General features: G+C 44.7%; 1 protein-coding gene across 9 annotated transcripts in view; it reads left to right on the top strand.

Annotated features, from left to right (window-relative positions):
• Positions 1–24,380, top strand: part of PPP2R2B (protein phosphatase 2 regulatory subunit Bbeta) — a 490,171-nt gene that overhangs the window by 415,707 nt on the left and 50,084 nt on the right. For all 9 annotated transcript variants that reach the window (XM_051843263.3, XM_051843261.3, XM_051843260.3 and 6 more), the window contains 1 exon segment: positions 15,670–15,847. In XM_051843263.3, the coding sequence (XP_051699223.1) occupies positions 15,670–15,847 (178 nt within the window).

Genomic DNA, 24,380 nt, shown 5'->3' with positions numbered 1-24,380 from the left:
TTGTTCATACAATCTCCAAGAAAGGATGTTATCAGATAAGTGTTTTATTTCTTCCCCATCCAACTCAGAGACCACATGGCATAGTGCCAGAGAGAAGCCTTGCCTAAGATGCCTGAGTACCTACCTCAGCCCCAAGATAAAGCACATTACTACTTTGTGTCTCAGTACACCTTCAGCTATGAGCAGAGGTGGGGCTGGCATGTGGTGTAATGGGTTAAGCCACCGCTCCGGCTGTTCCACATCCCATCCAGCTCTCTGCTAATGCCCTGGGAAAGCAGCAGAAAATGGCCCAAATACGTGGGTCCCTGAACCCGTATGGGAGACCCAGAAGAAGCTCCTGGCTTTGGCTTGGCCCAGCCCTGGTTGTAGCAGCCACCTGGAGAATTAACCAGTGGATGGAAGATTTCTGTCTCTCTCCCTCTTCTCTCTGTATCTAACTTAGCATTTCAAATAAGTAAAAACAAATCTTTTCTAAAAAAAAGAGGGTAATATGAACACCTGCTTCATAAACTGTTATGCACTTAAATGAATTAATAGTTATAAGACTTAGAAGGGTAGCTGGCATTTAGTAAACAAGCAAAGATTAAAAGACTATTCAGATTAATCGGTTGTTAAAGATTTTTAAAATCTTAATTTGCATCTTCCTGACTGCTGTGCAGATTGGGCAGACTTCTAGAAAAGTTCTGGAAATTCGCCACCTTCTTCCTATGAATTTTCTGTTTGTACCTTCTGTCCATGCTTTTTTTGGACTCTCTCAGTTTTCAGAAACTCTTTGTATATTATGAATAGTAACACTTTTCCTGTCATTTTTATCTTTAATAAATTGCTTTGTTGTGTGTGTGTATAAAAGTAACTATAACAGTGTTTTTATAAGTTACCATCTTTTTCAAAACTGTCAATCAGTATAGCACTGGGGGAAAAATGTTAAATCCATGTAACCCCATATTCCAAAACATAATTGCTGTGAAGTATGTGGCATGTGGAAACCCTTCCATTGGCTCTTGGCCTTGGGTCTACGTATCAGTTGTCTGGGATGATTTCAGAATGCCAGTAACTGGATTCCACCTCAAAGCCATTGTGACTAAACTGGCTGGAGAGGCACCAGGGCCTCCGTGTTGAACAAGCGGCCTCACTTGATTCCAGTATGCAGCCAGGATTCAGAATCAAAGGATGCCATCTTGAAAGGCCATTCATGCATCATGTATTCCTAATCTGACTAATGAGTATGTTCCTAACTGTCACTAGTAATCACCAGCACCATCTGTTGGTGGGAGGCAGAACTGACAGAGTTTAGCTGTGTGTGTACACAGCATTGTTTCTACTTTTGCAAGGCTGTGGATTTGAAGGTCTGAAGAAATATAGCTTTGTAGACATCCAGACCTTCTTAATGTAAATTGCTTCTCAGCTTCCACCTGTAGGCTACTCAAAGTTAATATCAATTTTATATTTCTCTCCTGTGGATTCCACAGTAAAAAATGACAACGTGTGGTATGACACTTCTGAGATCTTACTAATCAGTGGTTATCATAGATTGAGTGATTCTGTCCTAAAAATTAATGGAAGAGGGGCCTGCGCTGTGGCTCACTTGGTTAATCCTCCACCTGCAGCACCAGCATCCCATATGGGCTCCGGGTTCTAGTCCCGGTTGTTCCTCTTCCAGTCCAGCTCTCTGCTGGGGCCCGGGAAGGCAGTGGAGGATGGCCCAAGTGCTTGGGCCCTGCACCCCATGGGAGACCAGGAGAAGCACCTGGCTCCTGGCTTCGGATCGGCGTAGCTCTGGCCATAGCGGCCATTTGTGGGGGTGAACCAACGGAAGGAAGACCTTTCTCTCTTTCTCTCTCTCTCTCTCTCTCTCTCTCACTGTCTGATTCTATCTGTCAAATAAATTTTTAAAAAATTAACGGAAGAAAGTTTATTATCAATTTTCAGGAATTCCTTCATCAATAGCCGTCCGAAAAACCAAATCTATTTTTGTGATTCACTCTAACTCATCTAATCAATAGTAACCCATCGCCATTCTCTGCCTCACTCTTTCCCTAGCTGTAAGTGTTAATGGAGATTTTCCTCTACTGGGATTTTTTAAGGTATCACTTTTTTCTTGTGGAATCACACAACATGAAACATCAAGGGCGACAACAGGAAAGGCAGTGAGCAGGGAAACACACTTTGAGAAACAGTGATGTTGGCAGAAAATGGAAGTGTGCGGGGAGAAAGATACAGCTGGCCGAATTTCCACTGCTACATGGGCTGGTAATTAGATGGTGCATTTATCTTCTGAGGTGAAGGTAGTTTATCTTTTTTTTTTTTTCTGTAAACAGGCCGAAAGAAAAAGACATTGAGAATATGAAAATTGTTCTTGTGCTGTGAAAACCATCTTTGATGCATTGGGTTTAAATTATAAACGTGAATGTATACATATATACATGCATGCATATATTCATTCCCCAGGCAAGCTTTTATGGGCTATGCATCATCTTATAGCAGGACATAGGTGGATAAGTCATGAGAGAGAGAGAGAGAGATTATGTACGTATCTTTTACATATGTGTATGTGTATGCAATGCTGTTGTTAAATCCAAAATATCTTTGTGAACTGGAACTTTTTGCTGCCTAGCTGCCTATTATAGAAGTTAACACTGTTTGTCAAGGGTTCCAGAGTTGATACAAACGGATGCTTCTGTATACTCTAGACTAAGTCTGTATTCTAGAAGGATTTCCTTAGGAGCTAGATTCCTCAACCTTGCAACCAGTGACACTGTCAGCCACGTGATGCAGGGGACTGTCCAGTGGGTCATAGGGCATTTAGCAGCAACCTGGGCACCTGCCCACTAAGGCCGGCAAATCCCTCAGCTGTGGCAACCAACAGTGTCTCTACATACAGCTAAATGGCAAAACCGGCGCTCGTGGGAATCGCTGACTCTGAGGATGGGAAGTGCACGGCCCTGCTTGCGGGGGATGAGTTGGCACTCCTTGAAAACTTAATTTCCCAATCTAAATTAGGGCACCCATTGTTTTCCGTCAGGAAATCACACATCTCTTTATAGCATCAGCGACAGCTTCTAACAATCTATTTACCTGGAGACATTGTCATTCTTCTCTATTGGACTTGATGTTGCACAAGGTACTCGGCTTTGTTCACGCTGTACACGTACCGCCCCATGCAGTGATTGGCACTTAATAAGTATGTGTCAAATGAAAGAATACAATCTAAGATATTTAATAACTCGAAGCACGAAGCTTGACTTGGTCCAAAGGGGTTTTTCCTCTCAGGCTTATTGCAATCGAGATGACAAAGCCAGTAAAAGAAGAAATTAGGCCCATATTGAGGCTGTTGAAGGGTGTGAGCAGGGAAATCTAAAAATTATATTATTTGGATAGGATTCCCTGGGGTTTTGGCGGGGTACTGTTGAGTGGCAGCTTCGTTCTGGAAACACAGCTCTGATGGGACGCTGCGAGCTGGAGCCAACCTATCACTCCTGCTTTTTGAACCCCGTCCACCACTGATCCTTGGAGGAAACAAGGTTTTTGACCAGAGTGAGGCTTAATGCCCCATTAATTCTCTGAGGGACAGTGCTCCAGCACCAAGAGGAATGTGTGTATAGGAAATAGGCCTTGGTATAGAAAGCACAAGAGGCTTTGAAATGCTCCTTTTCATGTTTTTAAAAAATGGAATTAAGATGCATATTTTTTCAAATGAAAAATGACTGGCACTCTTCCCACTGAAAATGGGAAGTAATTGAATTTGTTAGTGGTTTATTTTATTTGACAGTCTTTGTACATACTCGATTTGGTTTGTTACACTGAATTACCCTTTAATAATGGGTACACATAATGCCAGACTCAGCCCCCACCCCCACCCCCAGGTTGGTTTGATAATTGGATGAGCGTCCATATTGTTCAAGGTTTTCACAACGAGGACAGGAGCTATTTGGAAATCTCCTAACCGGGGGACCTTTCAGGGTTTTTGGTTGTTGTTGTTCAGTGACGTTAATTGCTACCCAGTGACCAATCATTCCACTAGCCACATTTCCTGAGCATTGCTAGAGTTCTCTCATCACAGCCGAATTCCCCCGGCAGATGAGAGGGATGCCACAGCTACGGGCCACAGGAAACCAGTCAGAAAATATCCCCCAGGCAGTCTCACCACATGGTGCATTTTCCCCACAACTTAGTTAATGCTAAGGATGCTAGCCATAGCTATCATAGGGCCTGGAGCCAGACTGCCAGAGTTCAAGGGTAACTATACCCCTTAGCAATTGCTAAGACCTCTCTTGCTTCAGGGGTCACTTGTCATATGGGAAAGACGTTAGTACCTTCTTGGTAAGGTGGTTGGATTGTGAAGATTTGGAAGTGGAGTGCTTAGCATAATCCCTGCACCAAGCAAGCTCTCTAAGGTTAGCTGGTAAGCATCAGACCCAGTAGCCATACAGGGCGGTTCCTGTCCCTGAAATTACAGAAAGGAGCAGTCACACTGGGAAAGACGAAATACCAAGTCCAGTGTCCGATGACTGGTGAACCGTTCAGCCAGGATCCAAGCCCAGGTCTGTGTGACTTGAAAAATCTTAGGTCATACAACATCAGATTTTGTCCTGTGTGCTCCTTTGAAAATTTTTGAAAAGCCAAGTGCCTGAGCATTTTTAAACAGATAGCTAGGCATTCCCATCATAATGTTAAATAATTGCCGAAAAATGTGATTTCAGGAGTAAACGTCAACAGTTTTAAAATAAAACTGTTACAGTACCTTTTTAATGCATTCAATAGAATTTAAATGCCATCACAACTGGATTTCCACCAAGAGCCATTACAAAAATATGTGAATAAGTTCTTTAAAACCCAGACACTTCGCATTGCTGCTTTTCCTTCTTTGAATATATATTCTTACTCACTTCCCTCAAATAAATGTTGAAAGCTCTTTTTAATGATTTCTACAAGTACAGATATGCATAGATTTTCCCTCCTATGGATATATGACTGTCTGAGTTTAAATTCTCTACTGGATTGAATTGAATTACTAACAGAATGCAATTCACCAAAACAGAAACATATGCTTCTAACAAAAGATGATGCAACATAAAAAGTCCAATTTCTATTAAAAATGCATGATAATGAGCTGGGCTGGGGGCAGCTAGGGGGCCTTGATGAAAAGGTGACATCCAGCTGTCCTTCTCAGAAGAGTTAATGCCATGCACAGGGCACCTTGGGATGGGTGAAAGAATGTCTTTGTCTTTGCTATGTGAAAGGAGACAGAAAACCTAGGCTGCTGGTACCTCCTGAGATGATGTGATTTTAGGAATGAAGCCATCTGGAAGTTATGGGTGAGGCATGGTTTCCTTTAAACTGGGCCCCGGAGTTCTTGGGAACTCACTGTGTTACCTGCTCCTAGGGAACTGTAGCCTGGCTGAGATGCCGCTCTAGCCCCTAAGCTGGAGAGGGTCTGCTGGCTTTCCCTGAAAGTGAAATTGGGTGCTCTGAGCTATCGGCTTCGTCTCGAATCTGCAGTAACTGCTATTGGACAGTCACGAAGGGTGTTTCTTCTTTGAGACTGGGGTCTGGAATTTCCAAGAAACCCCACTGATTTGCTCTCGAGTTGGGATAATATGTTCATCCTGATTCTCCAGTGGGCCTCAAACCCATGCTCCCCAGGGAGGTGGACACCCAGACACCCACAGCTTCAGCTCTCCCCTCTTCCTTTTTCAAGTTAAACAAGGTTTAAGCTGTTCAAAAGGCTGGTTGTGAACAAGAAGAAGCCATAGAGACTTGGGTATGATCAGTTGCCTCTAAGTTTTTTTTTTTTTTAATTTGTATGTATCTCACAAATACAATGTTAGGAACATAGTAATTCTTTGCACCATACCTGTCCTCCCACCAAGTCCCCACCATTCTCCTCCCTCTTCAGTGTAGTCTGAGAAAGAAAAAGAAAGAAAAAAAAGGAATGGGAAAAAAAAAAAAAAAAAAAAAAACTAAGAGAACTGTTCCTGAGCAGTCCCGAGAAGCTCCTAATTTTCTCAAGGATAACTGTGTGTGGTAACTGTTTGATGAAGGACCAGTGTGGGGCCACGCGTGTGGAGAACATTTCTGTATGTACTTCCTAGTTGACGACATGGAACACCATTGACCCTTAACAGAGCCTGTCCGTCTAAATAGAAAGTAATCCCAGTGATTCGCAGTTGAACTCCACCAAGGAGATGTGGAACAAGCATGGATTTAAATGGATAGCAATTTTGTTTAAAAGGCCCCATAGTGTTGATCATGTTGATTGCAAGAGCATTCTAAGATTCGTCTAATAAACTCAATGAAATTTGACCTAGGGTTACTGAATGGCTAAAATTCATTCTCAACCTTCCAGAGGTGAATCTCCCCCTCTCCCTCCCTCCCCCTCCTCTCCTCCTCCCTCTCCTCCCTCTCCTCCCCCTCCTCCCCCTCTTCTTCCCTCTTCCCCTCCTCCCTGTCCCTCCCTTCTCCCTGTCCCTCCCTTCTTCTCCATCTCCCTCCATCTTTCTTTCCCTCTCCCTTTGCCTCTCCCTCCCCCTTGCCCTCCCCATTCCCCTCTTCCTCCCTATCCCCCTCTCCTTCTCTTCTCCACAACTTCATTTTCCCTCTGTTCCTTGCCTCCAGCCGGTCAGCTCTCTCTCAGTCGGCCTTGACTCTGTCAACTCGCCAGGGTGCTGGAGGTTGCCATGGTAAACACAGCTGCTGTTTGTCCTCTGTGAAAAGTCCACTCACAAGGTGCAGGGAGTCCTCCCCTGCAGCCTCTCCCTGCTGTGTGTTGACACAGTTGTCTTTTAAAGTGGGGGCCTCAGGTGCTTCCTGTTTTTCAGGGCTTTGCTCAGCTTTCATTGTGTGTCGAAGTGGGGCCCTGGGGGCTGCCAGCCTCCAGTGAGGAGCTGGGGAAGATGATGAAGGATTGCAGGTGAGGCTGCCAAATAAGCCCCATCACAGCAACACTGGTTTGGTTAGTCGGGAAGATAGAAAGAAGCTGGGGAGGTGGGGGGAGACAAAAGGGACAGAAGGAACGGGGGTTGGGGGGGTGCCCAGAGAGTGCAAGAACGAGGGAATTTCTCAACACAAAGAGAAGGCAGTGCTGGGTAGCCTGAGCGTCCCTCATCTTCATGAGAAAATCTGAGCTCTGTCCCCAGTTGACTGCTGACCCAACATCTCTTCCTGTCTCCTTCTCACTCCTTCCTAGCCGCAGCAGATCCTGGCCGTTCCCCCTGCGCTCTCAGCACACTGCAACCTCAGGGCCTTTACCCATGAGGTTCCCCCTGCCTCAGAAAACCACATGGCCCCAGGCCTCTCTTCGTTTAGGTCTCTCTTCAGATGTCGAATCCTTCTAAGACTCACATCAAATGGCACACTTTGTCCTCGCTACCCCTGTGTCTAACGCAAGTTTTCTTCCTATGTGTGTACACACAAGAACTGAACACTCCATAGGGGCTTGGCCACCATGGCCTCCCATTGTGTACCCTACACACACACACACACAGATGATGGCCCAGGAAGAGGATCCAAGGACCCTTCCAAACCCCTGGAACACTTTTCTTTCCCTGATCCAGTGTCCCTTCTGTACAGCCCAGAATCTTCCCAAAGTGAGGCTGAGCCACGTGAGATGACTGACGCCTGCCCCAGATTGCCTTGCACGGAGGGCAGGTTCCTGTCTGAGCTTTGTTGTTTGATTTACAGCCATGGCTGACGGTGCTCACTTCAGGCGCCCAGTCACCTGGGTTAGGGGGACCATGCACAGGATGTGTCACCTGCAGGTGCCTCCCCTGTAAACCAGGCAAACAAAATCTCCCCTGCAAGTTGGCTCCGAAGGGGGCTGCGAAGGTGATGCCCTGGCCATAGAGGAGGGGGCTGTAACCCCAGTGCCTGGCACCAGCCTGGGAAGCCCCCAGGAATGTGTTGCAGAGGAAGCTCCAGCCATCACCTGGGGACCCAGCTCAGGCAGTAGGTTCCAGCTCATCTCCCTGCGTGACCCTGGAAGGACGATGTGTCCAGGGCAGGTGACAAACACAGTCCCACCAGCATCTCCTAATGGGTCCGTCCTGTCCTGCCTGAACTGCCAACTTCCCTCTTTCTTCTTGGGAGGAGAATCACTGGGCAGCAGCAGGCAAGCCTTTCCCTGAACGTGGGGATGCTGGGACACAGTGAGCAACGTTCACCACGCCCTCCTGGTTGCCTCCCCAGACACCACCAGGCAGCCCACGATGGCCACAAAGGCACTTGCCGGCCTCAGTCAGCACACGGCCCATCACATCAGGCTGGAGCTTGGGTGGGCAGCTCCCTCTTGGTCATGCCCCTTGATCCTGGCTGCCACACTGCCTTCACATTGCCCCAGCCTCAGGAACTCCCTGCAGACAACACGCAGTAGTGAAGGATGCCCTGGACAGCACTTAGGAGGAACCATGAGAGTCCTGAAGTTTGTATTTTCTGAAAGGCCCTGGTGGGGGCCTGCTTTGAGCTCTGATAGCTCCTGGGGTGGGGGGAAAAGCAGGTGTAGCCCTCAAAAGCTCCAGGGAGGGGAGCACACAGGATAGGTGTCCTGTTCAAACACCTGTAACACCTAATTGAGGGTCCTTAACCACAGCACCAACCTGTGATATGACTCCCACTGTTAATATTAGCAGTAATACTGTTTGTTCCATGAATTCTCCCACCAATTGACATATGTCATTTGGCACTCATCACTGCCTGCCCTGTGGGATATTTCGGTGTGGTGTGGCACTGTGGAGTGACCACTAGCTTTGCAGTCATGTGGACCTGGGACTCAAATCCCAGCTATGGCCCCTATAGCTGGGCAACCTTAGACCAGTGGCTTCACCTCTCTGTGCCTGGGTTTGCTGCTTTTGCGATAGTACTTTGTACTGGTGCCTATTTCACAGAGTGCTTGGAGAATTCTTTGAGATTATGCACGAAGGATGCTTACAGAGTATGTTGTTACAGAGTAAATGCCCACTACAGATTTCAGGGTAATGTTCCAAAAGGCAAAGATACTTTTTTATATATCACAAACTCTGCTTTTTTAAAATATTTCTTTGTGTATTTGAAAATTAGTTACACAGAGGAAAACAGAGACAGGGATCTTCTGTCCACTAGTTCACTCACTGAATGGCCACAACAGCCAGGGATGGGCCAGGCCAAAGGCAGGAGCTTCTTCCCAGTCTCTACGTGGGTGTAGGGACCCAAGTGTCCGCTGCTGCTTTCTCAGGTGCATTAGCAGGGAGTTGGGTCGGAAGTGGAATAGTTGGGCATCGAACCAGTGCCCATACTGGATGCTGGCGCTGCAGGTGGAGGCTTAACTTTCCACACCACAGTGTCAGCCCCAAGCCTTTTTTCTTTTTTAACTTTATTTTGGGCAAACAAATGAAGCTTCCAATCCAGCTTCTTGCTAATGCGCACCCTGGGAGATAGCAGGGCATGGCTCGAGCACTTGGGTCCCTGTCATCCAGGATTGAGTTCCAGGCTCCAAGCCAAACTGGGCTTTTGGGAGCATCTGGAAGTGAACCTACGGATGGAAGATCTCCCTTCCTCCCTCCCTTCCTTCTTTCTGTCTCTCTCTCTCTCTCTCTCTCTCTCTCACACACACACACACACACACACACACACCCTGGCTTGCTTTCTTTTTTTTTTAACTTTTATTTAGTAAATATAAATTTCCATAGTACAGTTTATGGATTACAATGGCTTAAAATAATTTTATTATTTGCAAGATGTAAGGAAACAGACTGAGAGAACTCAAATTCACTGGTTCGCTCCCCTATTGCATGCAATGGCCAAGACTGGACTGGGTCAAAGCCAGGCAATATGAATTCAATCCAGACTTCACACATGACTGACAGAGGCCTAACTACCAGAGCCGTGCCGCCAAGTGCTGTCACCAGAGTGCACATTAGCGGGAAGCTGGATTTAGGAGCAGGACTGGCACTTGCACCCAGGTACTCTGATCAAGAATGGAGCATCCCAAGCAGTAGCTTAACTGCGAAGCTAAATCCACCCTCTTGCATCACCCATCACCAAGCCGTAGCTCAGGCATACCTTCAATTGGTGTTTAATAGTGTATCAGCCTAAAGAATTCTATGAATAGTCCTCTACCTTGTTCTCTACATCTGGAGTCATCTGATCAAAACAGTCAAAAACAATCATGGCAAATCTTTCTACTTTTTAGAATTTCTCTTGGGGTGGCGCTGAACTCTTTCTTAAGGGGTTTGCCTCCTACCTGCATAGCCACCTCCTCTCCCTGTATATTTCCTATCACTACACAGAAACTTCAGAACATTTGGGAAAATAGAAATAAAAGAGCAGCTTATTTTGGTGCAAATATTTTGCAATGCATGCATACAAGAGTCTTCCAAAAAGCTCATGGAAAATGTGTATCATGAAAGAACTGTGCATGGATTTTAATTTTTTTCACTGAAATGCTTTATCGTCCTATTCCACTTTTACCTGAACTTGAGTACCTCATCTCTGGCTGGATCTTAACTACACTGCCCTCGCCTCTCACCTTGCCGTCTCTCTGGCTGGAGCAGTCTCCCCTCCCCCTGCCGACCCCTCGTGCTGCTCAGCCCAGCCCAGCCCACTCGCACACAGGAAAGCCTCTCCAGATTTCCTGACCGGCTTAAATCCCCTCCTTTGAGGCACGTGACCCACTTAACTGTGGAACGACAGAAATTCACGTCTGTCTCCCCTACCTAGATCAGCTATGTGATGGGAGGTCCTTTGGCCAGTTGAGCTTCCCAGGGCTTAGTACAGGGAGCAGTAAATGCAGCTGGGAAGGGTAGGTGGGAGGGTGAACTGGAGCACAAACCATTTCAAAATCGCTGGTTTCAGAGAGTGGCCAGCGCCCAGCCAAGCAGAGGAGCTGCCTGGGGTCTCAGGGCCTACAGTTACCTGTGAACCTGTGCTCAGAGCCCCGCCTTCCCAGTCCTTCCCACCCCAGCCCTCAGCCCCAGAACCCACGTGAGGAGCCATTGTGGCTGCCCCTTTCCCTTCCCTTCTCTTTCCTCCTACACAGAGGGTCCCAACTCTTCTTAGGTCTGGGCTCTGGGCTACCCAGCATCACATCTGTCTAGAACTCTGTGTTTCCTCCAGATTGTTCATTTAATTCAAAAACTCCCTCAAGACTGAGCTGGAAGAGTTGTGTTTTCTGAAAGGTTAGACTGTGGAGGTGACTGCATTTCACAAAACAACACCTTTGTTCTTGCCGCTGGGTTGAATAGAATCCAGAAGTTCAAGTCTTAATCCCCCACCTGGTGTCCAGCCAGCCCAGGGCTCAGCAATGAGAGATGATTTCCCTGCAAAGGAAATGGCTTGGGGTGCTTTTGTGTCCCCATTGCTGTGTGTCTGAAGCGCACCTGTGCTGGGCGGTGTCAGTCTGCCTGTCAACATTCGTGTTCTCACTCATTTTCAGTTCACCCAGAAATAAAAGTCAAAATCAGAAGAACGATGCTTTAGTGTTCATATTTTCCAAAGAGACATCCATGTGTGTGAAACAATGTTTTTTAAGTTTTATCTATTTATTTGAAGACAGAATTACAGAGAGGAAGAGGCAGAGAGGGGTCTTCCACCCGCTGGTTCGCTCGCAGAGAGGGGTCTTCCATCCGCTGGTTCGCTCCTCAGATGGCTGCAAATGGCCAGAGCTGCTCTGATCCCAAACCAGGAGCCAGGAGCTTCTTCCAGGTCTCCCACGTGGGTGCAGGGGCCAAAGCATTTTGGCCATTTTCTACTGCTTTCCCAGGTCATAGCAGAAAGCTGGATTGGAAGTGGAGCAACTGGGACTCGAACTGGTGCCCATATGGGATGCCAGCACTGTAGGCAGATGCTTTACCCACTATACCACAGCGCCAGCCCTGGGAAACATTTTAACTGCCTGATTCTCTAATCTGCCAGAGAGAATGCATTTGCTTACATACTCTCACTTACTCTATCAACAAATCCTTACTGAGCACCTTATATTTCGGCACGGGGACCATCTAATAAATGTGCATACTTGGGACAGTTTGGAGTTCTGTTTTAATAGAGAAATACACATTTCATTGTCTGTAATTCACGTATAATTGTCTATAATTCACATTTTCATTGTCTATAATTAGCTGCTATAAACTACAACACCACAACCTCTTACTCCTATGTAGCTGTCACTTAGTACCTGGAAATCAGCCTTTCCCCTCGCCTCCCTCCCCTCCACTCTCCCTTAGCTCTGGTAGCTACCATTATACTTTACACTTCTATGATAGAATTTTTAGATTCCACATGAATGACACTCGTCTTTCTGTGGTTGGCCTATTTCCCTTCACATATTGGCCTCCAGTTCCATCCATACAAGATGTCATCCTTCGATGGCTGAACAGTATCCTGCTGTGCAGTTATGAACCACATTTTACTCATCCTGCATCAGTTGGTGGACACTTCACACTGTTGCCCCTTTTTGGCTGTTGAGAACAGTGCTACAGTCAGCATGGGCGTCCAGAGGCTTCTTCCACAGAGTGATTGCCTTTGCCTTGGATAGAGTAGAACTGCTAAATCATATGGTCGCTCTATTTTTAATTTTTTTTTCAGGAACTGCCATATTGTTTTCCACAATAACTCACTTACATTTCTCCCAGAGTTCCTTTTGCTCCGGGTCCCTGTTAGTATGCGTTACTTTTATGTTGTTGGTTATTGTTGATCTGACTCAAGTGAGGCACTGTCTCATTGTGGTTTTGATTTCCATTATCCTAATGATCAATGATGTTGAGAACTTTTTTCATGTACCTGTTGTCTGTCCTATGGAAGCCTTGAGCAATGGCTGTTTAGGTCTACTGTCTACTTGTAATTGGATTATTAGGGTTTGTTTTTTTTTTTTGCTTTTTTTTCTGGTGCTTTGTTTTTTTTGGTTGGTTGTTTTTGCTACTGAATTGTTTCAGTTCCTTATACATTCTGGTCACTAATCCCTTGACAGCTGTATAACTTGTCAGTGTATTTTCGCATCTTCTAACTTGTCTCTTCATTCAGTTGATTGTTCCATTTGCTGTGCAGAGGATTTTATTTAGATGAAATACCACTGGGCTATTTTTTTCTTTGTTCCCTGTGTTGTGTGGAGTCTGATCCAAAAATTCCTTGCCTGCTTCAGTGTCTTTTTTTTTTTTTTAAGATCTATTTTATTTATTTGGAAGTCAAAGTTACAGAGAGAAGGGGGGAGGGTTAGAGAGAAAGAGATCTTCTGTACATTGGTTCACTCCAGGGCTGGAGCACGCCAATGCTGAAGCCTGCACCTCCACCCAGGTCACCCATGTGGGTAGAAGGAGCCCAAGCACTTGGGCCATCTTCCGTTGCTTGCCCAGGCACATTAGCAGGTAGCTGGATCAGAAATGGACATGCCTGTGTATGAGCTAGCACCCTGTGGGATGCCAGCTTTGAAGTTTGCAGCTTAATCCACTGTGCCACAACACCGGGTCCATCTTTTTCTTTTTCTTCATTTCAATGTCTTGAATCGTTTCTTCTATGTTTTCCACTTATAGTTTCAAAGTTTCAGGTCTTGCATTTAGATCATTAATCTATTGTGAGGTGATCTTTATAAGGGTGAGACACGAAATGACAAAGAGACATCTGATTTTCCCAGCACCGTTTGCTGTAAAGATGGTCTTTTTTTCCATTGCATATTCTTAACATCTTTGTCAAAGATTAGTCAGCTGTGGATATGGGGCTTTTCTTCTAGGGTCTCTGTCCTGTTCCACTGGTCTATAGATCTGTTTCTTTGATGATACCATACTGTTTTTATTACTGTAACTGTGACATATTTTAAAGTCAAGTAGTGTAAGATCTTCCGTTCTTGTTTCTCAAGATTGTTTTGCTTATTCGGGGTCTCTTGCAGTTCCATAAAAATTTTAGTAGTGTTTTTCCTAGTTCTATAAAAAAAATCATAGGGATTCTGATAGGGATTGCATTGAATCTGTAATTTGCTTTTTGATAGTTTGGACATTTTAATAATATTGATATTGGTGTTAATTCTTCTTTAAATATTTGATAGAATTCAGAAGTGAAGCCCTGTGGTCCTGGACTTTGGTTTTATGGGAGATTTATTTCTGATTTAGTCTTGCTGTATGTTATTGGTCTGCTTAAGTATTCTAAATCTGCATGATTCGGTCTTGGTAAAGTGTATGTGTGTAAGAATTTGTGCAGTTCTTCTGGGTTATCAAATTTTTTACCTCATGGTTGTTTACAAATCAACCTCCTACAGTGTTCTGTATTTCTGTGATGTCAGCTGCAAGGTGTTTTCATTTCTTATTTTATTTGAATCTTTCATTTTTACTTACTCCAGCCAAGAATTTTTCCGTTTTGTTTATCTTTCCAAAGAATCAGCTCTTTCATTGATTTTTTTTTGTATTTTTAGATGATTTCATTTATTTCTGATCTGACTTTTATCATTTGCTTCTACTTTGGGGTTTCATTTGTTCTTGTTTTCTCAGTTTCTTAAGGTACAAAGACTGGTTATTTGAGATCTTTGTTATTTTTTGAAATAGGCATTGATTGCTATAAAATTTCTTCTTAGTTTTACTTTTGTTGTATCCCATAGGTTTGCACTTAAGGTTTGCACTTTAATTTCTTTATTAATTTCTTCCTTGATCCATGGGCTGGTAAGGAGAAAGTTGCTTGATTTACACAGGGTAGTTTTGAATGTGCAAGAGGGCTCTGCCATACTGCAACACACCAAGCACACACCAGGCTTTTCCCCTGTCAAGCAGGATTTCACTGGCATCCTACACCAATGGCTTGAGTGATAAAAAGGTTTTCCAGGGCTATTGCTGTAGCATAGCAGTTAAAGCCACACCACCTGCGATGGCAGCATCGCATATGGGCACTGTCGACCCGAAGGTCCCAGCTGCTCTGTTTTCACTCCAGTTCCCTGCTGGTGGTCTGGGAGAAGCAGCAGCAGATGACTCAAGTGTTTGGGCCTCTGCCACCCACGTGGGAGATGCAGATGAAACTCCTGGCTTCGGCCTGGCCCAACACTGGCGGCTGGGGCCACCTGGGGAGTGAACTAGAAAATGAAGGACCTCCATCCATCCATCCCTCCCTCCCTCCCTCCCTCCCTCCTTCCATCACTTTCTTCCCCTCCCCCTTCCTTTTCCCCTCCCCCTCCCCCTCTCTTTAAGATAAATGAATAAATTTTTTTAGTTTTTCCAAAATGCCTTCAAAGATTGAGGACAAAGCTCAGATGTGCTCTAGAGCTCCAAAGCCATGAGATTAAAAGTCATGAAAGGTAAATTAAGAAAACAATTGAACTCCAGCTTTCTAAAATGTTAACTTCATTTTTGAAGTAGACTTCGGTACACACACCCACACACATACACACACACCCAAACACCTAAAACAGTGGCTCTTCAGGGTAATGACCCAAGTGGAATCAAATTTCCCTTGGGAGGAGATCACCTAGAGAGGTCTAGGGGAAAGTCTGAATCTATATAGATGACATTCCCATCACAGTTAAGTAGTGGTGGTATCTTCTGAGATAGGAGTAAAGGTAAAAGGAGAAGAATGGAAGAGAACAACAATACACGATTTATCAGTCTCCTCCTTCCTGCAACTGAGCGTTTTCAATGTGGTTATGATTCTGTGTGTGACAGTAAAGGAAATAAACATGCATGTTCTTTTCCTCCTTTGGTTCTGAAGTGATTTCTTTTTCTTGCATCCCAGGTGCCTGTGCTGAGACCCATGGACTTGATGGTGGAGGCCACCCCACGAAGAGTATTTGCCAACGCACACACGTATCACATCAACTCCATATCAGTCAACAGCGACTATGAAACCTACATGTCTGCTGATGACCTAAGGATTAACCTATGGAACTTTGAAATAACCAATCAAAGTTTTAGTATCCTTTCCTTGTGGCCAATAGTTGGTTGCCTAGAGTTGACAGTATTCAGGTATGAATGGGCTTGAGGCATCAGATGGAATAGAAAGGAACAGTGACAACTGTGTCACCCAGTACCTATGGAGAACTTGCCCCTTTTATAATATATGGGCACTTCTGAGACTGTTTCATCCTAAAATACAGTTGGCGTATGCTGAATTACCAGCAGTGGGCCACAACTAGGTGTGGTTTGCAACTCTGAGCCAGTTGCTTCCTGCAGGGACATGTATGGATCATGAATTAAAATTAGATGTGATTTTATCAACAATAAGATAGGACCCTAGAGTTCATTTAGGATTCCTTCCTCTGTCAAAATGTTCATAGATGATCTTTGTGGGCTGTACTGTTCATAGCTGTACATGAGATAGTTCTGTTGTATCATAATGGTGAAAATAATAACGGCTGCCATTCATTCAGTCCCAAGCACTTATATTGTGAAGTTTAAGTGTAGTAGTTCATTTTTACTTCTTTGTTGAAGGATACTATGTATATGGAAAAGTACACATATGATAACTGTAGAGCTTGATGAAGTTTCACAGATCAGTCATACCTGTGACTAGCATCTAACTAGCAGTCCTCAAGCTCCCGTCCTGCCTCCTCAACAGTTTCTACCCCCAAGGGCAGATGTGATAGAATAACCCTATAATGTAAGTTTTGGTATCAACTGCTTAAAATGTAAAGAATTCACAAAAATTGCTGTCAGAGAATTTGGGCAAGAACTCTCACCCCACTGTCTTGACCCAAAAGTTAATAATTATAAAAGTTGAATAATTTCTTTGAATACCTATCATGTTTCCCATTTCATCAGAAACCAGGTTCACTGCTGTAATTCCCAGTAGCAGATCATGGTGTCACCAGTCAGGCAGCTGGGCAACTGGCCTGGGAGTCAGTATTGATATTTCTCCCCCACCACTCACCAGCCTGCCCTGCTCCCAAGCCAATCTGTCCATGAGCCCTGGCAAAGCCTCTTGAAAATGTATCTCAAATCTACTCATGTATCTCCTTCTCTACCCTCAGCAGCCTACACTGTGTAAGCCACTGTTGTCTGTCACCTGTGACTGTAACCTATCCAATCTCCTTTCTTGCTCTCCAATACAATATATGCCCAAATCCAATATCGACCTTTCAACCTTAATCCAGGTATCATTCTTGCCCTGGTGAAAACACTCCAACATCTTACCATCAAACTGAGAATGAAATCTTAGTTATGAAGCCTGGCCTATAAGATTGCACACGCTGTGGGCCCTGCCTCCCTCTTTAATATCATAGCATATCTCTCTTTGCTAATTCACTCCACTTCAGTTAACTACATACTTTTCTGTTCATAGATAAACCTTGTTCCCTATTTTCACTATTGCCTCTTTCTGGATTGCTCTGCCCCCAGTGTTCACAAGGCCGGTGACATGTGACCCTTACAACCTCTATACACCGTTACCTTCACAGAGGTACTTTCTCTCGCTTACTCCCATGTCCCACCAATAATACTCTGTCCCTGTTATCTTCATAGTACTTAACCACTGTTGGAAATGAAATTCTTTTTAATTGTGTATTTTGGGTATCCCCATATTAGGGTGTAGATTCTATAGGAGTGAGGACTTTGTGTGATGAATTTCTGTATCCTTGTGTGAAGCACAGTAAGGTCCAGGGATGGACGCTGAGCTAAGATGCTGGGTTGGGAGGCCTGCCATCCCCTGTGCAAATGCCTAGGCTGGAGTCCCAGCTCTGCTCCTGAGTCCACGTTCCTGAAAGTGAAACCTTGGGAAGCAGAAGGTGATGGCTCAAGTAGCTGGGTCTCTGCTACCCATGTCGGAGACCTAGATTGGGTTCCAAGCTTCAGCCTGGCCAGCCCAGGCTGTTGTGGGCATCTGGGGAGTAAACTAACAGATGAGAGACCTCTCTCTCCCTCTCCCTCCTACTCTCCCATTCTCTCTCTCTCTCTCCCTCTCTCTCTTCCCCCTTTACATTTCCTCCCTTCTTGCCTCCCACTCTCCTTCTCCCCTCCCCTCTCCCTGCCTCTCAAATAAGTAAATAATTTTTTTCAAGACACTGCCATCTAAGAAGTTGGTTGGACATAGCAAATTTAAGATAGTAGTAGGTCATCAAAGTAGAGTTCGCCAATAGACAGTTGATCAGGAAATGTAACCTGAAATTTAAGAGTTATAGTAAAACTCTGAATGTTCTGATATAAAATAGACCCCATAGTGGCTCAGGTATATAAAAGGCTATTTCTCCCGTAAAGTCCAAGATTCGTGATTCCCACGAGCAGCCAGCCTCATCCAGTCAGTGAATCAGAGACACAGCTTCATCCATCTTGCTGCTGCTGGCCAAGTCACCGTGCTTATCTACAGCAGGACAGCAGAAGTGGCTATAGAGGACCACAGCAGGAGGTTCCTATGAGTCAGACCCTAAAATACCACGTGTTACATTGGCTTCAACTCACCCACACGGCCACCTCTAATTGTGAGGCAGGTTGGAAAATGAGGTCTAGCTGTGGGCCCAAGAACAAAAGTCCTGCTTTTCGTACACAGCTAGTTGGCCTTCACCACAGAGAGTGCTCAGAGGTCCCCCAGAGGCTCTCCAGGGAGGACAGGCTTTGCCCAGGAGTGGCAACTGTGAGGTCTGCTTGGAAACTCTGAGAACTGACCATCAGGACCATGTGTGGCAGCTTTTGCTGGTGACAGAACAGATGGAACATATTATCTGGACCTGGGAGACTCTGCCTACAGAGTTCGCCTGGCAGTGCAGCTGCTAATAGAATGAGTGTGGGTGGTGGTTCCCTTTCTCTCTTTGTGTCTGCTCCAAGAGCCAGAAATCTGCTCAGGCTCAGCTGGCTGTCACTGTGAGCTGCTGCTTTCCCCAGTGTAGGTGACATGTTTTCTGAATTTTGCCTGCAGGCCTTCAAGGGGGAGGGAACTTTGGGTAGGCATTTTGGGAGACAGATGCCTTGGGGAGCATGTAGAGGGGAAATATTAATAGCACAGTTGAGGTTCTATTCTGCAGATGTGTGACAGCCTGCCAGATGCCGGTGTACAAATGAGACCATGCTATTCACCCTTAAAGCGGCCATATGTAAAGTAATCATTGCCATCATGAGAGTGATGATAACTAATATCTAGAGGGTGCCTTTCAAGCAGACCGCCCCAAGCACTGAGCAGCCTCTACAAACTGAGACCCTTTTGCTGCTCATCACTGAAGTGTAGCCACCTCTAGGGTAGGAGCTGGCCATTTCCAGAACAGCTCCAGAAACATGCAAGCAACAAGGCATCTCTTAAGTAAGATGTTGTTTAGCACCCATGTCTGTAAAGTCTCATAACTACATTTCCCAAAGCATGGTATGGGTACCACCAGGGTGGCGCAAGATGCTTTAGGCGATACGTGGGGGAGGGGGGTATGGCTATATAAGTATAATAATGAGTATCAGAAAACACAGCTGTCATGACATCCTGTGATTTCATGGATACTGAAAAACACATTTAAATTACAAAGTAAGTGTGTGAAAGTATAATTAATAGTAAGACAAGTGTTGGTCAAGTTATAGTTAGAAAAAGTGTTGACTTGCAGGAACTGGCACTTACTGTAACACTGGCATTATAGTTGAGAACTCGGGCTTTGGGGTCTAGCAGGCATAAAGTTGTCAGCAGGCTCTACCACTTTATGGCTCTGTCTGCTTTAACATGTTCCTTCATGTGTCTAAGCTTCTCTTGCATCATCTGTAGAAAAGAGCTCTATCAAAGAGGATTGTTAGGATTACACACATACACACATGTGCACGGCCATACCTGGCCATTTAAATGATGAATAAACAAGGACTAATACCATCATGATTATTACTGAGAGGACAAAGAAACAGAAAAGTTGAATGTTAGAATGGTAGATCCTGTTCTGCACAGTTCTTTATCTGGGTCATCTTCTCAGTTCTGGATTCCTCCTTCAGCTCTACAGCTGGGCACTCTTTGCATGATGTTGCTTGTTATACCCTAGTTAGGAGGTATTTTGCAGGATCTCTGATGCCCAGAGCCTTGTGTTTAACAATAGGTCAAAGTGATGAACTCCTAAACATTGTGGGATCTGGCCATGAATTCTCTCCCTTCCATCCATAGCCAGTATGACCCTGTCTTGTGGAACAAGTTCTAGTTTTAAAGTGATCCAAGTTTAGTCTTAATGAGTTAACTATATCAGGACCATGATGCCCATTCCCAGATTAGTAATTTTCTAAGGGAAAAGGCAGCTCTAACTTTTCAATAAATGAAAACTGCTACAAAAAGGTGTTGTGAAATGATGGTATACTTAGGATCCTTTGAATTATTCTCTGAGAACTAAGAATGAATTGTCCTGGGTTTTTACATAATTCAGCATAGGCCCTATGAAATAGACCCATAACAAATAAAAGTAAAGACACAGCCCTCAGCAACTAAATCTACTAAAGTACCTTGTTTGTGCCAGGCAGTACAGTAATCCTGGGGATACAAAACTATTAAGAAAGAAATTTTCTGCTTTTAGGATATTCATCATGAGTTTAGAATGAGCCTATAATTACAAAATGAGATAAGATTTATTATTAAAAAAAGTTCTTGAATGTATTTTTAAGTTCTTGAATGTTCTTAAAAATATCATTAATATCATTAATAAACTAAGGAATAAAAGGTGGCTTTGCTGAGGAACTAATTGTTGAGATCTGAGGGAGATATGAGCTAACATGGCAGAGAGACAGAGACTTGCCCAGCATGTTCAAAGGTCTTGTGGCAGGAGGGACCATGACATACTGAAGGAACTTTAAGCAGGCCCATGTCAGTGGAGCCCAGAGAGTGAAGTGTGGCGTGGTATGAACAAGGCTGGAAGGGTTAAGAGAGACTACACCTTGCAGATGTCTGGTTCCTGGGTGTGAGACACAAGTTTCTCTGGGATACTTCCTCTTGTACCTTGGTCTTAGCAGCCTTGTGTGGTAACTTCATTTATCAACTGAGCTGGAGCCTTTTTGGAGTTAATACCCTGATGAATGTACCAACCTCATAACCTCAACTCTTGCCTTTCAGCTTCTGGAACTCTGTAGTACCATGGACAGCAGCCCTCCTCTTCATCATAGGGGTTCTGCCAGGCAAGCTTTGGAGCCTAGTACAAGTTTCTTTTCCTTGTTGCTTCAGTGGCTTTCATCTGGCCAGGGAATTGAATGTACCTGTCAGTCTCAGACTGGCATTTAGTGAAAATGAGAGTATCCCTTCTAATGACACATCTAGAACATTGGCCCATGTGTGCCAGGGCAGCCTCCTACTCCAATATTAAAAGCAGCCATGGTAAGTTTTCCCAGGCCAGGTGCCTTGCTTATCTGGATACAAACCCTCTATCTCTAAGGCCATCCCTAGGACACTGTGATTCTTGCCACCAGGCGATTTCTTTGGACCTCATGTTGTCAGGGGAGAGGGCAAGAATTCAACTATGCAGACTTCCCTTGGGTTTCTTGAGCTTCCACAGAGCAGCATACCTCATCAGTCAGAATATAGACTCATTGATGGGTCACTGTGTTTGAACTTAGCTTCATCTCCTAATATCTATGTAGCCTTGACAAGTTACTTAGCATCTCTCGAATCCTCCACTTGCTCATCAGTAATGGAGACTACAATATTAATGAAGCGATTGTGTTAAATGAGGTACTCATGTGAAGTACCTAGTAGGGCATCTGGCCCAGGGTGAAGACTCTATCAGTGGTAGCGGTTATTACATGGAGCATTCCCCCAGCCCCCTTGTCTTCTTACCTTGCTTAGATCCTCTTGTATTCTAGGAAAACCATAGACTTAACAATCACGTGATACAGCCTGGCAGCTTGGCTTATTGAGTTATTGTAGGTTTTCTACATTTAAAAAAGGACACACCTAAAGAAGGCTACTAAATCATATGAATGAATTAAAATAAAAACCACACATATTTACAGGGAACTTCGGTGTACACTGGAGATTCCTGAAAGAATAAAACTCCATCCCTGGTGTCAGAGCCCTTATAAGGTGGGGGTGGATGTGCCATTCAGACTTTAGTCAGAGAAGCAAAACCAGTAGGAGAGGTGTGGATATAGAGAAAGACAGGGAGAGTAATTGATTCCAACTACGTTTCTGTGCAGCTCTGTGGCTGGCCAGGCTGGCAGGCGCAGGAGGGAAGATTGTGGGGGAAGGGAGAGCAATGGAGACCCAGCAGCCACCTGGAATCTCTCAGGGACGCCTGGGCCACCTTTCAAACACTGGCCACTGGGTTAAGTCAGGTGCATCCAGAAGGCTTCCTTCTGATGGACTTAATGTCCAGCAATCAGGGCCTTTAGTACCATCTGCCAAATCCCTTCACACAGCACCTAGATGGAGCTTTAATTGAATAACTGGGGAGAGGTGTGTGAATGCTGTAAAATGGTTGCTTCTTGCACCTGTCCAGAGGCAAGATCGCTGGTATCCTACTCTAATGTGAGGCGTTAGAAAAGGAAGTCTAAAGACTAGTCCAGCCTAACCAAGTTCATGCAATGCAAAAACGTTAAAGTGGGTGTGAGAGAGGCAGGAGTTGTGGCACAGTGGGTGGAGCCTCTGCCTGTGACACCAGAATAGAATCCTGTATGAGAGTGCCAGTTTGGTTGGCCCAGTTCTAGCTGTTGGGTCACTTGGGGAATGAACCATTGGATGGAAGATATATATCTCTCTCTCTCCCCCCCCACCCTCCTCCCCCCTCTCTCCCCCTTTCTTCCTCACTCTCCCTCCCTCCCTCCCTCTTCAAAAATAAGATACTTTTTAAAAAGTGGGTGTGAGGACAGGTAGAGACAGACATGTAACATGAACAAGGATGAGTTTTACCATTTTTGAGGCTGTATTAAGTGCCATCATCTCCAGTGATATTCTCCCCTTTGGGTACATCAGTTATTGTCCAAAGGCATGGAAGATGATGTAACTGGTTACAGATTTTGGTTAAAATTTAGGACTTTCTTACTACAAACTCCAGTAAGATCTGTATTCCACTATCTAAGCTTACTCAAATCTTGGTAAGTGTCCCCCCAGAAATATAACCAAGATGCTAAGGATGCATGGATGGGAGAGAGGGTGACATGAAGTCTGGAATGCCTTTTAATGGAATGACTTAGCCTTTGAATTGGACAATCTCTGATGGTGCAATTCTAAGTGCCGTGTCTTCCATGAAAAGTAGAGAGTTTATGGTTATGGGGCTTTCAAATGCTCCCTCAATGACCCCAGAGCCTTTCGTGACTGAATACATATTTAACATAGCACCATGTGCCTCTTTGTCAGTCCCCTCATATTGAGCCTAGCAGTTGGCAAACACTCCACGGATATTTGCACATTGGCTTTCTGTAAGCTCTTAAGAGAGGAGTCATCCTTGGAGTTCTCTTTGGAGATCTCTAACATCTGTCGTCAAGCAACGTGTCCTTCCAGCTAATGAGATCTAGATGCTTTGTAATCACTGCTGATATTCAAAGATTAAATTCAGACCCTGGGAAGAAAAAAAATACCTCAGAGCAACTCAGATCCCACAAAAGAGAACCAAGTCTAATGTGCTCAGTGTTGCGGCCAGCACAGGATGATTTTCCAGCTCAGCACTGGCAGCCTGTCAGTGCTATATGCAAAGTCAGCTGCTTTTGAACACGGGCCCCTCACCTAGGAACACTCAGATTCTTCTCTTCAGCTGTAAACTTAGCCCTGCAGAACAGGATCCCACTTGGCTCTCCCTGAGTGGCTTAGACAGTACTCAGGGGTGGAGTGGGGATGGGGCAGGGTTTGTCAGTAGCAGCAAAATCAGCAGAGATGAGAGAGCAACATATGAGGACAGTCCCCTTCAAGAGCCCACAAAGCCAATGCTGTGAACGCCACCCTTAGAGAAGGCCGTGCCCCGTCAGACGGCAGGCTTCTTCAGTTCACTTCAAAACCAGTTAGTAACTACTTTTTCTCCATTACTTTGTTTAGCGATCAGAATTCTTAGAGGCTGACAGAGTAATAGGATTATGCCCATTCTAAAGCAAAAAAGAAAAAAAGACTCCATGGAGAGAAAATGACTTTCCCAAGTCATTTTCAAACAAAAATTAGCTCAAAAACAGAAATTAGCAAAACAGAAATTAGCTCAAAGCTGAATCCCAATCTGCTGGCCCCTATTTCGTTATAATCACAATATTCACCACGGTAGTATCCGGAGCCTCAGCCATAGAGGTGAGGTGCCTGAACTCGTGACTCTCACATGGATGGACCTAAGCCAAAGAAACTGCAGTTTTTAAACATTTGTTGTTTTGTTTAATAATATACATTCGTTGTAGAGATTTTGGAACAATGAAAATGACCATTTATCTCACCATCAGTTTTTCTGAATAAATAGTGGATTTGCATTATAATTTTAACTTAATATCACTTAGTAGTAGTCACTAAAGGAAACGAAAAGAGTAAGAAAAATCAAAACTCTTGGTTTCGTCTCTTCAGTGTCGGGGAGGCACACTCACACACTCTTGCCCTTCCTAGCTTTACTTTGC

Source organism: Oryctolagus cuniculus, chromosome 6, assembly GCF_051225735.1.
Source record: "Oryctolagus cuniculus isolate XC-2025 breed Fujian yellow rabbit chromosome 6, ASM5122573v1, whole genome shotgun sequence".
NCBI lineage: Eukaryota > Metazoa > Chordata > Mammalia > Lagomorpha > Leporidae > Oryctolagus > Oryctolagus cuniculus.
Note: the sequence above shows the minus strand (reverse complement) of the source record. Positions and strands in the feature narration are given on the sequence as shown.